We start from the raw sequence: 15,685 nt of genomic DNA on the forward strand, positions 1-15,685 counted from the left end.
TATGTAATCACAGATTTTTATATCACATATAATACATTCTTAAAATGGTAAGTTAAGTTCATTATTGATATTCTTCAGTTGGGATTCAGCTAATGCCTTATCTGATACAAAGCCTAATGTGTTCTAATCCATTTTTAATTATCCTGCCTCACTGTTTTCACTCTGCCAATGGATCTCCATATCTGACATTTAGTAAGCGTAGATCCTCTTATGATTCTTCTCTTATACATGAAATCCCATTCACTGCTTCGGTCAAGAAACACGCAGGGCCCATTTAACTAATGCAGTCATAATAGTATTTCCAGAATGAAACAGCCATTAACGCATAGATTTTCACCGTGCTCTATTCATTAAGTAGTTACTGCGTGTGAAAATAATTCTTTATTCAACTGCCCCTTTCATTATTACAAACAACAGAGGTGTATAATCCTGTATGGCCCTATTCAGTAGCAATGTAAATAATTGAGGACAGATGGTACACATCATTTATAACAAGGATTTTTTTTTTTTTTTTAAGAAGGAAAAAGAAATGAAAAATTATAAATATATATATATATATACACACCGTATTTGCTCGATTATAAGACGACCCTGATTATAAGACGACCCCCCAAAATCTGAATATTAACTTAGGAAAAAAAGAAAAAGCCTGAATATAAGACGACCCTAAAGGAAAAATTTTTTACCAGTAAATGTTAATTCATGTAAACTATTTTTTTTAATAAAAGCTATGATTGAGAAAAAAAATTTTTTTGTTTTTATTTCCTTGTATTTTCCAACCTGTCCCCCAGTTACGCACATCTGCCCCCAGGCTTGCCACACCAATATGGCACTGTGGCCCATGATATGCCTTTTAACCCTCTATATGCCACTGTGCTCCATGGTATGCCTTTTGACCCCCTATGTGCCACTCTGCCTCCAGAAATGCCTTATACCCCTATATCTCATTCTGGCATTTAGGGGCTTAAAAGGCATATTATGGGGCAGAGTGGCATATAGGGAGGTATAAGGCATTCCAGGAGGCAGAGTGGCATTAAGGGAGTTAAAAGGCATTGTATAGAGCACGCTGCCTCCAGAAATGCCTTATACCCCTATATGCCACTCTGGCATTTAGGGGGTTAAAAGGCATATTATGGGGAAGAGTGGCATATAGGGAGGTATAAGGCATTTCAGGAGGCATAGTGCTCTATTAAATGCCCCCTAAACGCCACTCTGCCTCCTGAAATGCCTTATACCTCCGTATATGCCACTCTGCCCCATAATATGCCTTTTAACCCCCTAAGTGCCAGAGTGGCATATAGGGGTATAAGGCATTCCAGAAACGCCCTATGCCCCCATTTAACACACACACACACATACACACACACACACTTACCGGTGCTTCCAATTTCCTGCTGTATTGCCGGAGCAGCGGGTTGACGTCTCCTTCCGCTGCAGCCGGAAGGAGGTGGAGTTGGCAGCGGGGGTTTGTCTGCGTCCGTCGCGCATACCTTCCCCGGCTGTCAGAGATCAGAGTTCACCGGTGCGGGGAACTCTGATCTCTGACAGCCGGGGAAGGTATGCGGGACGGACGCAGACAACCCCCACTGCTAGCCACACCTCCTTCCGGCTGCAGCGGACGTTGTCTACGCGGATCGCGTAGATGTCAACCCGCTGCCCCGGCAATACAGCAGGAAGCACCGGTAAGTGTGTGTGGGGGGGTGTTAAATGGGGGGGGGACAGGAGGATCCAGGTCCCCTGCAGCGGTGCGGGGGATCTGGATCTTAGTCTCATAATCAGACCTCTATTTGAGGTCTGATTAGAAGACGACCCCGATTAGAAGACGAGGGGTATTTTTCAGAGCATTTGCTCTGAAAAAAAGCTTGTTTTATAATCGAGCAAATACGGTATATATATATATTCAGATGGATTTGTAGAAACCCAACCAGATAATGGTACATATAATTTTAGTGTGATAATAATTGGAAAGACAAAAGGCATATAGAGCAGGATTAGTGCAATAAGAATAAATACTACTGAGTCATTTTCATGGTTTTTGGATTGTTACATGATATACTGTCTATATCATGTTAATGATATATTAATTTATTAATGATATATCTACTTCAATAGATATAACACCCCGCCTCCAAAAAAACAAAGGGACACTTCATCCATCATATGCACTTTAATGGATATAATATCTAAGAAGTTACTTTACATATGTGTGGTGTTCCCCTTGCAAATGCATGGGTGGATTCTGTAAGCATTTGCCCCTTTACAGTCCAGTTGCGTTGGGTAACTGCAGCTCTATCTAACATAAGTAGTTTTATTTTTAATTTTAAGGAATGCATATTAAAGTACTTAACGTAGCCAACTGCATGAATCATGTTCTGAATCTGTGGTCTGACAATTCATTGTTAACTTGTCAACTACAGAGTAAATTATATATGTTTATACACACACAAATGTATATAGTCTAGTATTTCATCTGGCCGATTTTCAGAGAAATCCATCCTTTGTACACCTGGACCACACATGCACACACAAGCAATTTGTATACGGCTAATATGGTTTTCAAAACGTGATAAAACAAAGAAAGATCAATCAGTATATCACATCAAACAAAGCAAAAAAACAACAACAAGTGCAGCGTACCCTCGCGATAAACATTTATCAATCCTTCACGTCTACAGAACAGCACAGGCCCTTTCATGTGATTATTTACCTTTGCCGTTCACTAAATCTTTTGTTCTCTCGCCAAAGAGATATGTATGGGTGTGGCTTGTGAGTCAAAGTCACTTAATTTATATAATGCCAATTGGATCAAACAACAAAGCAATTACATTATGTAGTACTGATCACTCATCTTTGTGCAAATCTCATTGAGGCAATAAAAAGGAATCTATTAATAAACATTTTATACAATCATACCCAGGTTAAAGCACAGTTTGGTCTCTGCGTAGTGCCATTTGGTTTTATACAGGTTTCTTTGATGATACGAGGGGCTAGGAAAATGTCAAATATATGTGGAAGTAATTCTGGACTCTATTATAAGATAATTGCTATTCTTCGCTTTTGCATACAATCCTACCTTTACTGCTACCGTTTTCCACTAATAATTGAGCGCTATGAAGAGCTTAGGTGCTGAACTGCGATAGCAAAATAAACACTTGCTTGTTAGTTTCTAAACACACAATTATGAGAAACATTCTGCATAGCCCAGTTTTTTGCCCCAATCGCAGCGTCTCAGAGCGATGGAGCAGATTCTCAGGGTCACACGGTTTGAAACCGACTCCTTCCTGATTTACACTGCTGTGATTATATCCACGAATCCCAATTAGTACTTTTGCTCCCATTATATTATGTTTGACTTACCTACTTGGATGCAGCGGACAATTAAAATAAAGAGTTTCTATGAGAGTCATTTGTTTAATACATTTGGTGAGTCTCTACAAAGAATCTGCATTATGAACTAATAAAGGGTTAATGCCTGAAGACTGGAAATAGACCAAGGATCATGCGAGTATAATATGCATAACCAGGGGAGGGCTGGCAGCCTAAGGCCTGGGGGGCAAGTCTAGTCAACTGGCCCATTGCACCATCAAAGCGGCTGCGAGCGACATTGAAAGTGGCCGTCATGCGGCAGTCACTCCACCAGCGCCTAATGAAATTAAAGTGGCCGGCGTGCACACACCGCATGCCTCAGCTCTTCATCACACCCCTTTTAAGACGTGGGAAGAGGAGCTGAGGAATGGCCGTTGGGTCTGACAGCCGCATGATGCAGCGGCGTACCTAGAGTATTTGGCACCTGTGGCAGACCCTGTATGTGGCACCCCCCCCACACACACACTTTAAAACGGCATAGTTTCTATGGTTAGGCAAACATTGACAGGGGTACAGCAAAATTGTTATCATTATATACTTAGGGATTACGCAGCACCACCGTCAATGTGTGCCTATACATTGAGCCAGACACTGACAATACTGCAGTACAACCCCTATCACTATATACTAAGCCAAACATTGATGTGGCGTAGGCTTACCACTTTAGTGACTGGCATAGTATATAGTAGGGATGCACCGAAATGAAAATTCTGGACTGAAACTAAAAATTCAGCATTCACTTGGCCAAAACTGAAAAAAACAAAAACAAAAAAAAAACTTTAAAATACTTTATTAAAAGTAACACCAAAATTAGACAAAAAAATCAACAACAATATTAACATATATATAACAACAATCACAATCCTATCATGCCCAGGTTCTAGCATGTTCTGGCTGACTTGGCATGATAGGAGTGTGATTGCCGTTTGCAATTATATATATATATATATATATATATATATATATATATATATATATATATATATATATATATTTATACTGTCATTGAATTATTCTGTCCAATAAAAGTGTTAACACACCGAAGTTGGACCAAAAAATAAGTTATAACAGCAATCACACTCCTATCATGCCTAGGCAGCCACTACATGCTGGAATCTGGGCATGAAAGGAATGTGATTACGGACTCCCTATGCCAAGCTATCCCCCAACACTTACACATCCATGCTATCTGAAACCCTCATTCACAAACATTCAGCATAACACCCATCACTCTCACACACTTACATTCAGCATAACACCCATCACTCTCACACACTTACATTAGGCATAACACCCATCACTCTCACACACTTACATTCAGCATAACACCCATCACTCTCACACACTTACATTCAGCATAACACCCATCACTCTCACACACTTACATTCAGCATAACACCCATCACTCTCACACACTTACATTCGGCATAACACCCATCACTCTCACACACTTACATTCGGCATAACACCCATCACTCTCACACACTTACATTAGGCATAACACCCATCACTCTCACACACTTACATTCAGCATAACACCCATCACTCTCACACACTTACATTAGGCATAACACCCATCATTCTCACACACTTACATTCAGCATAACACCCATCACTCTCACACACTTACATTCAGCATAACACCCATCACTCTCACACACTTACATTCAGCATTACACCCATCACTCTCACACACTTACATTCAGCATAACACCCATCACTCTCACACGCTTGCTAATCCACTCTCTCCTACCTTTTCTTCTTTCACTCTCACTTTTCCTCCTCTTCTTCTTCTTCCTATCCTGTGCACTGAGCGCGGAAGACGGTGGGCGTGGCTTCAGTGTTGTGCGCCGGGATTTGACATCAAGTCCCGGCGCACAGCCACAGTTGCCGCGCGCATCGTTTCTGAAGGCGTGCCGGCATGGTGGCACCCCTCAGATGAGCGGCAGCCGGGGCGGACCGCCCTCCCCCCCTGCCAGGTACGCATGACGGCCGCATTAAATCCTGCTCGCGGCCGCTTAGTTTTTAATTGAATGCTCGTCTGCCGGTCGTCTGTCCGGCCCACCAGCCCGGATTTAGGGCGGCCTGGGGGGCAATTGCCCCCCTGCCCAGCCCGCCCCTGTGCATAACTAGGAACTCTCTTGGTTTGACGTGTAACACCTGAATCCTCTGGGTTGTGGGAGCGGAGATTTGACAGGCTCCACTGCCTGCCCATTTCCCCTTTAAATGGGGGTGTTTGCTGCAATGTCAGTGACATCAGCAAGAACACCTCCAATGTCAGCAGGAATGCCCCCTACATTAGCGGGACCACCCCCTGATGTCAGTGGGCAGTTCTAGTGGCGCCCCGCAAGTGCTGGCTCCAGGTAGCCGGAGCCCAGAAGTACCCAGGTATGATAATATGTAAGACCCATCTTAGACAAGAGTACAGACAGAGATGAAAAATCAGGACTGTTTGCGGAAGATATGTTCAATTGTGTAGCCAAACACAGGACTAGAAGCACAGAAACAGCACGGAAATACTCAAAGGGGAAGTCAGGGAATAGTGCTTAATGGTACATGAGCTGGGTTTTACTTGCTTGCTTACTTGCTTATTTGGTCTTGGTGTGTGTGTGTTTCCTTGAGGCACTGTGTGTGTGAAACTTGAGGCACTGACGGAAGGCCTTCCCCACCGGCAGACAAGTGGGTAGTTGACACTTTAGGGTTATAGCCTGCCATGAAACACGCTTGCCACTGGCATGCTAGTAAGCTGAACAATCTACCTTAGCAGGTCAGGGAAGTGCTTCACATAGAGAGATTCTCCAGGGCACAGGGAGGCTGTGGGGGCTTTATTTTGTAAGTAAATACAGTTTTGAAAGTGTAAACACTGCAACTCCCTTTGCAGTCTCTTTTTGGCACCAGTTTTGGCAGACAGGCAGCAAATCTCTGGCAGGAAAGCTTTCCACACATACATATGTGGAGTCTCGTTAGACCCCTTGAGCTCTCACATGTGCCAGCAATGGATCTGTCTGGTGGTGAGTATTCTGGGCATTTGCACTGGTAAGCAAGGGATGTATTTGGCCAAACAAATCTGTATCCCAAGGAGCTAGGGGCTGACAAAAAGAAACACACGTGTTAAAGGGGATACTCTGCTATCATATGGTGGCTGGGGTGTCCTTTCAACAGAATGATTGTGCAGGTCTTGCGTTTAATAACGCTTATTAGTATTATTTATTATTATTTATTGTTTTATATAGCGCCATCAAATTCCGTAGCTCTGTACAATAGTGAACGCTTAACCATTAACTTTACTGCCGCTATACCGATTCTGTAAGTCATATTTGCATTTTCTTTTTTATGGTATAAAAAAATCTAATTTCAGCCAGTTTGTGTGTACAATCCTCTATGTAAAATATTCCAAATTGCTTCTGTTAGTCGATGGAGTTGTTAATGTAAAACCTCCTTGCAGACATCCAGCAGGCATATGCTTTTAACTAAAACATCCATGCTGTCACCAGCCTGCACAGCATCCCGATCTAATAAAGCATTGCTATGGTCAATCGCCAGTTCCAATTTGTACCCACTCTTACCGGCTTGCCTTAACCTCGAATTCTAGAATCTTATTTTTTAATTTGTGTATAGTAAATCTGCCTCAGACAATATTGATTTATTTATTTTTAATTGTAAGTGTAAAAGAGAAAGGAGCTTTTTGTATGAGCCACGCAAAAGCATATTTATTAAATGCCAAGATAGATTTGTCTAAAATGAGTTACAAAATAAACACAAATCAATGTCAGATGTGAAATATACAACTCCCAGCAAGCTCAGTCTTTGTTGTGCCCAGTAGATAAATCTCCAGTAAATAAATGAAATTGGAGCCCAAGCATTGTGTTTTCTTGCATTTTTCTATTCCATCATATATATATATAACTCTTTTGAGGATGGAAACATGTTGATGAAATAGTGTATAATAAGATATTATATATTAAGCTATCGATAAACCAATGCTTTATTCTCAGAAATACGAGTCTTTATGCACCTTCCATGAATGGTTATAGTTCAAAAATGTTAAATATTCCGTTTTTATGCTATTATCATCATATATCATTTTCAGTGTCTATGGGGACATTAGGACTGCAGAAGTACTAAGAATTTCTCCGTGTCACTTGACAAGAGCTGTCACTTCACATTTATACAAACACATTTCTGCCCTAGTGCTGTCGCACCATTAATAGGTAAAAAAACGAGTATTTAAAGGGGATTCTATAAGGTATGATTTGACTGCCAGAATAAATCATGTTTTTAAAAGACATACCATTTTCACTGGAAAAAATGATCTACTCTGAACAGATAAAAAAAAAAAGAAAGATGAAGATGAATCTGTAAGTGAAAGCAGTTAAAGGGACAGTTTACTAAGATGTAGGAGGTGCAGCTCTATAGTTGCCCTTCACCTCCATCAATCAGTGGCAGGAAAGTACTTCCTTTGAAACCAATAGGAGCACTTTCTGCACATGTGCCCAGTAGTAGTTTCCATGCCAGCGTTGGAAATAACTGGTGGTAAGTATATCATGTGTATGAAACTGTATTAAGCTGAACATATCTCATGCATGGAAAATAGCTGGTGGGGCAAAGGGGCAAATGTATTTGGGGGGGATTCTGCAGAATGCAAAGTTAAAGAGACCTTTCAGCTATGATTAAAGTACATATGATTGAAAACAAAAAAGTCTTGGATTATCTGGAAACAGATTTATATACTCATCAGAAGCTTGGAGTTTGCCTTTTTAACAATATTAACACATCTAACCGAACGCTTACACACAAACAAAACAGGAGCATTGCATTAGAACAAAAACTTGTTTTTACAATAGTATATAAGAGCATATTTTGCTTTTCTACAATAGATCAGAGAAACCAATTTTCTTTCTACTACTTAGCGCTACATGTTAGGACATCATATTCCTCTGCTTAGAAACTGTTAGCTATTCTCCCATATCATGCATGTGCAGTGGCAGGGCTGAAACTAATTTTTAAAAACAGCGCAACAAGAAACACTAATTACCTTCTAAGCCCTATTGAGTGCCCCGTTTAGGCGTTCAGAGCACCAACCCTGTGCTAGGTTACAATACACAGTATATTCACGAGGCTTGGCACTGTCTAGGGTGCCAGCACCAGTAAAGAGTAGGGCTTCTTCTCGAAGCATCATAAAAAGGGCTAGGAAGTAAACAGTTTAACATAAAATACTTACAAAATATATATATATATGTTTTTTTTATTTAAAATAACGTTTCTTTCATTGCACTTTGTAGTGCGCTTACCTTGTTCATAGAGAAGCTTCATATTTGTATCTTTCTGGGCCAGCAGGTTGTATAATAACAAGATAACGTTGTGGATTACATTACCCAGCATATTGTCTTGATGCATCTGTAATAAACATAAGGCAAACAATGAGGCATATAACACTTTCTATGTCCATCAAGATGTCGAAATACTAATTACCGGCTCCTGGATTTGGAAGCTCCTACACGTGGATGGCTTCATTGCAAGCCGCACACATCCCTAATGCCTTATATATCACAAAACTGTCTTTGGTCAAACAGCAAACTAATTCCGATACATTCCCTGCTCGAAGAAGATAAATGATTTGTTTATAGCCTGCTACCGGTGGGTCTAATTATTTCAGAAGCATGTTAGAACAGAAATGTATTTACAAACACAAAAATGACAATATCCTTTATTCACGTCTAAGGACCTCACAATAAATAGAAGGAAAAAAAAGGGATAAAAGTCAATCTTTAGGAAAAAAAAACAAAAAAGGAAAGCTATTAAGGTGCTGCTGCTTTGATAGAATGATAGATGGAAATGTTTGTGCAAAGTGCTTCAGACAGTGTCATTAATTTGTCACAGAAGACAAATGCGTTGTCCAATTCGCACCCAAGTATGTTACATAAATTGTACCTTGTAATTATATTTTGGTTGATAGGACATGCGGGGAATTCAGATAATTGCAATATTTTTTAGTAAGTGTTCGGTGACAAAAGCATAATTTCCTTTAATTAAAATGACCAACTATGATTGTGTATGTATTCAGGAAGAAATCCTTAATACCGCGGATCTGTAATTTGGCAGACCTTTTGTTGAAAAGATAAAGTGCATTGTATTAGCCATCTGAAATAACATTCTGCTCAGGACGCTAGTGGGTTGCTCTTGTGTTTCATAAAACAAGATGAGAAAAAAAAAAAGCTTCTTGAAAATCATATAAGGAAAAAAAATCTTTCATTGTCATTTTTGCTTCAGCCCTGAGCAGTCTTTTAGCTATGAACTGACCCATGAATACTGAGACATCTGGCTTTTTCCCATGCTACCACGCAATAGCGAGAAAAGTCTGCCGTTAGGACAAAAGCAGAGAAATTGTGGCCTTACAGAACTTGGTCTGCAACCTCAGATTCAAAGAATCTGTGTATATATATGTATATATATGTATATATATATATATATATATATATATATATATATATCTGTTGCTTGTGTGCAATTCAGGTTTAAGTGGCAGTTTGTTGCCATTAAGAAAACTTACGTTAAATGTAAGGTTTGCACAAAAGTAAGGTTTGTAATATCCTAAGAGATTAAGTAGGAGTAAAGGAAGTAAGGCGAAAACTCCTGTAACCTACCTGCTTGTGTTGACAGTGAGGCGTCACCTGCACAGTATGGCCACAGCTGGCTCCTGTACTGTCAGGGACCGGCTCTACTGTGAACAGTAGGAAAAAGGCGCACGGGAGGAATTGAGCATTGTTAGGCATATTAACAGGGGTTTTCTTGTATCGTCAAGAGAACGATACACACGTTAATGCAGGGGTCAACAAATTTGGTTTGGATCTAGGAGCCAGCCAAAAAAAATGTAGAAACCAACTTTTGTGTTCCTCAATCATGTTTCTATTTTTATATGACCCCCTGGTCTGCAGTTAAAGGATGTTTATTGGGGCAGTGCAACATAAAGCACACGTTTCTTCAGTGCTGCACCACCTTGTATGGTACTGCAGTTAGCCCCTTCGCGGCGAGGTGTATTTTACACAATAAAGACTCAAGCTTGTATGATACAGTAACACACATGCTCACGCCATAAACTAATACACACACTATATGCTGACATACACTACACACGCATGCCAATGCCATACTGTAATATACACAACACCATACACACTAAAGCTACACTCATACACATTCACACACTACCCAACAACATACACACACTGGATAAAACTGAACATATATAAACACACTCTCTAATACTATGCACACATACACTGACTCTAGCACTACGCATATATTAACATACATACTGATACTACAGTATACACACACTCACAGACTGACTCCAGTACTATAGATATACATACTGACTGGCACTACCCCCCCAATCTCACGGAGACCTTCTTCCATTGTGAATCCAGCACCATATGCTTTCCTGCACCATGCATTGAAGCTTGTGCTGTGAGGTGCCTAGCAAGGTCAAGTAAGGCACCCTCTTCAGCACTCTCCCACAGGGTTCACAATGGTAGCCCTACCATTGTCCGTTAAACCCTGGGCACCAGGAAGTGGTTTCTAGTCACCATGATGACCTAGCACCCTGGGTTTGTGGAGCCCTGCATTAATGCATATGATAGCTGAGAGAGGTCCTTTTAAATGATCATGGTGTCCCTCATTTTTTCCTGCATGAGATGGGATATAGTTTCCGCCAGTCAGTTCCAGCGCTAGCTTGGTGAAAGTAGTGGAAAAGGGTGTTGTGTGGCATGCAAATACCCCGGAAAGCAGTTCCATTTCAATGGCAGCACATAGTAAATTTTTTATACAAGAGAAATAAATACTATGTCTAGTATGATCCCATAAAATGTTTTTCTTTTATGAAATTTGAGATATACACTTCGCACTTCAATAAAACATAGTAGTCTTATACAAAAGCTATTTAAAATGGATACACTTTATATACTATTAATTAGGTAAATGTTAAAAATATACTATAGATTACCACTTTTTCCTTTTTTATATACACATTGCCACCGTAAGTATTTTTCAAGAACAGAAGCATTTTAAATTGCACTTTAATTATAATAATTTAGCTAATTATGGGAAACAAATTAACGAATGTAAGCTATATAAATAATGCTTGTTTTTTTTTTTTTTTTGAGCGATAAGGATTTGCGGGCACTGTTGATTAAACTAATAATGATTTTGCTAAATCTCAAAGCCTACTAGGATATACACGAAATGCAAGAGTGGAGGAGCAAGTGGAAGGGAAAGGCAAGTTTTTTCCTTCTTTCTCACCTCATTTATATTTCACCTACCTCTCATATCTATTTTCACTTTAAAAGGTTCACTATTTTGAATTACTCACTACCTTAATATAGGATATTTTAATTTATCTCACACTTTACCTTTACTTAACTTTCTCTATATTAATATTTCATTTCAATAATGCACTTTCCTACTTTTTTCTCTTCTTTATTGGTTTATATTGTCCAACTACGATAAACACATTGACCTTGCTACAATTTATACATATTTTAAATATTGTTCCCTTTTTCCTACATCAAGACATAATTGTGCTCTGTTTCTTCTTAAAAGCTCTTCTGTGCGTCAAGATTTCCACACACAGTATCAACGTTGTCTTGCGAGGTTGTATTAGAATGGAAGTATTGTTATGTGTAGTTTTGGCTTTGGACACACAGGGGTTATAGGGATAATATAAGGTACCTATGAAAACCCAGGGTTTCAACTCACTTCAAAAGAGATTTTCTATATGACACACTAATTAAATTTGAGATCCACAGGTCAAATTTGAGGGACAGCCATTAGTATGTCTAAAAAAGATGAATCTGATGAAGGGGCCAGATTTTTATTGCATATTAAACTATTACTTTGAATACTTTGGTAAATATATACGCTCCCAATGAGTCTCCAGTAAATTTACTAATTATTGGAAATTTTGGAAAATTTGCTAATTATTGGAAAAGATTTTAACAAAAAATTACCAGAGAGCAGGATGATTAACCATAAATCAAAAGCATCTGCATTTTCTAAATATCTATTCAGGAATAATCTGTTCGATACGTGGAGGCTACAGCACCCTCAAGAATAAGATTTGTCTTTTTATTCCAGTTCTTGCCATTCCTACTCAACAATTGACACTTTACTAACAAAAATCTTAATATTTTTTAAAAAAAAAACTGTACCGCCTCAAATATTTGCTGCATTGTTTGGACTGATCATGCTCCATCAGGGCAAAACTTAATCTGAGATAAGTAACTTCCAAGCTCAACTGAATCTTCCTAGACTCTCACAGGAGAAACATGACAAGCTCAATGGGCTCTTCTCCTTGACAGAGGTAAAGGATACATTAGAAATTTAAAAAAGGGGAAGCGTTCTGGCCCCGACAGCTATACAGCCAAATTCTATCAACTTTTAGATCCCTTTGTTTCTCCAGTTCTATGCAGACCATATGTCGACATAGGAACGGGGAAAACATTTCCAATTGAAATGCTTCAAGCAGCTATATGCCCCCTCCCAAAAATAGGTAAAGATTTTGTTAATAACTTTAGGCCCATCTCATTGATTAAGCATGATATTAAGATTTTCCCAAAGATATCGGCAGGAAGGCTACAGGCAGGTATGACAGATCTGGTACACTTGGATCAATGAGGCTTAATCTCTGGTAGATCGGGCAGTGATAATACAGGTAGGATATTTAACTTCACATTTAAGAACTTAAACATATGACTCAAAGTTGGAGGGACTAGAGGTCTCATGGCGTCGTCAAAATGATATTGTAAAGGCTTATTTTGTCTCAAAGGATCTATACCTATTTTTCTATCATTCCTCTTATTTTTCCTAGCATGATATAGAGCCCAGGATAACAAAATATACTGAATGAGAACCCTAAGTCACCTGGGATAGTCACCTATCCAGATAAATTTAAACAATACAAAGCTTCTTTATTTATAGATTTTGCAATAGAAAAAGGCCCTCCTAACCCAGGTTGGTATTCTTGCAAGAGATGATAATGTAAGATAAGGAATCTTTCATTTCTACTGGATGAATCCACTCCACTGGTATCTAAGAACCTATACAACCAAAGTAATTGGTAATGTATTAAAGAACATGTATAACGTAAGGAAAATTATGATATAATACCGCCTTAACCTTTCCCAAAATTAAAGTGAAATTTAAAATTATACACAATTACTAATTAAAAATTATTAAAGCCATAATCCAGTTAACCACATTCTTCTTTAGATGACTTTATGTATAAATGTCTTAGTTCTAAAGTGATATCTAAAGTTTTAATTCTCATGAATAGGAACTACAAAAATAATTTTGGTCATCCATTGTATCAATCTTTAGGAAAATATCTTTACATTACTACATCATTGGTATATGGTCCCCTCCCAAGTACATTGGTAAGAAGAGGGTGGCTGAAACCTCATTTTTTCCCTATTTAAGAAGTGGCAGTGACTCTATTCACCAAGCCGTTGTTCACAGGAGCACCTAAGCAGACGTAAACAAAATTAACTGATTGCTACACTAGATTTGCTAAGTTTATGGTTCAAATATGTCCATTCATCAGTAAGCAAAGCTGATCTTGTTTTTGGGAGACCTGCCGCAAAACTCAGAGCACTTAATGAACAGTACATTTGACAGCTTTAATAAAACATAGCAATCGCCAACTGAGATAATTAGAATGGAAGCAGCAAAATTCTAGTGTTTGGCAACACAGATGAAACAACTTCATTAAAATGTGCAGCTTTTGCAAATGAAAGGCATGGAAGCACTGGACCCTGAAGAATCAGCCTTCTCAAAACTAATTGCTTCAGTGTTTAAGCAGGACAGCAATGAAACACCAAGGGCACAGCAAAGAAATTTAAGAGAAGAGGCAAATCTGATTATTTTCAAAACATGCAATGCCTTTATCAGTTCCTTTCCTCGTTGTTCATATCAGATGTTACTTTCTAACCAGCTGCCATATCCAGAGTTGGTTTGTAGTTCCATGGCAAGTAACCAAGTCCAATAGATGAGTAAAAGTCAATGTTATACTGTAATTAAAATCTTGGTGACAAGAATGCTGAATATCGGGATTCTTCCTTTAGTTTCTTCTTGTACAGTCCCTACTAAACTGCGCATGTTGAATTAGTCGTCTAATATTGTCCGATCAACTCTGATGAGGTTTGCCTTTTCCCCTCCCTCAAGTTTGTTTATTTTCTATGATCTTGCAATGTCCTGTCCGGCAATTCTCAGCTACTGGGGTATAATATTGTCGATCATTTGCTTTCTATTAACGAACCTGTTACCATGCTTTTCTATTTATGTACATACTTATATAATCCAAATTCAGTTTGTTGTACCAAAGGTAAATCGTTTACTGTAAAACATTGGTAATTTGTAAGGATCATAACAGGTGGGATACGGTTTTCCAGCTTTCTGTTACAAATCTCTGAAATGTTTTGCTACCACCCCAACCCCTACCACCCCAAATATGCTGTACACGTTCTGCTGTAACATTTGACAGACCATTAGTACTTACCATCACGGTAAAGAATAAAACTGTAAATGTTTTAAATGAATGTACAGTCAGGTAACTGAAGCAAGACTCCAGTCCCAATGAAAATCAAAAAGGAATATAACGAGGAACCAAGAGTTTGAAATGTTCATGTTTATCTGGTGGTCAATAAAACATAATTTCAGTCTTCAAAGCCATTTTTTGACCTTTCAACAGAAGTTTTGCCATTTAAATAATCAGCTGTTGTGTCTGGTGGTTAATTTTTGGTGGGAAAAAAAAGTGGGACAGTGGGATTTGGGTCCAGGAGAGGGAATTTGCAGGTATGGTTAGAGATTATTTTTTTTATTATTATTATTATTATAAAAATATGTAATTCTAGTAGTGACATCAATGTGACAGGGCAGATATTAATCTACAAAATTTACATCAAGCAGATGTACGCAAAAGTTGCTTATTGAATACATAAAAAATAAATTGCAAGAATCATATATATCAGTCAACTGGATAGAGAAAGTATACAAGCAAAGTTAACCCTGTAAGTGCCTAGAATAACCATGATTAAATTACTATATATAACACTGAATAAACATGTAGCACCAGTTATAGTTCATTTACAGTAAGTATTCCAGCTACAGATAAAAGGCAACAAATAAAGCGTTGATGCTAGACTTAACTAGAGGGCTTATGAAGTTTAATATCAAACAATTGTGCAAAGCACAAGTTCGGCAATTATGGAGTATCCACTCAAGTTGAGGGTTGGTTCCCTCGTGTGGAGGAAGTTTTTTTTCCATT

At 38.7% G+C, this 15,685-nt stretch overlaps 1 protein-coding gene across 1 annotated transcript in view; it reads right to left on the minus strand.

Annotated features, from left to right (window-relative positions):
• Positions 1-15,685, minus strand: part of ULK4 (unc-51 like kinase 4) — a 252,824-nt gene that overhangs the window by 94,315 nt on the left and 142,824 nt on the right. The window contains exon 32 of the mRNA XM_053468376.1: positions 8,658-8,763. Coding sequence (XP_053324351.1) covers positions 8,658-8,763 — 106 coding nt within the window. The remainder of the gene's footprint in view (positions 1-8,657; positions 8,764-15,685) is intronic.

The sequence above is a fragment of the Spea bombifrons genome, chromosome 5 (assembly GCF_027358695.1).
Source record: "Spea bombifrons isolate aSpeBom1 chromosome 5, aSpeBom1.2.pri, whole genome shotgun sequence".
NCBI classification, from domain to species: Eukaryota; Metazoa; Chordata; class Amphibia; order Anura; family Pelobatidae; genus Spea; species Spea bombifrons.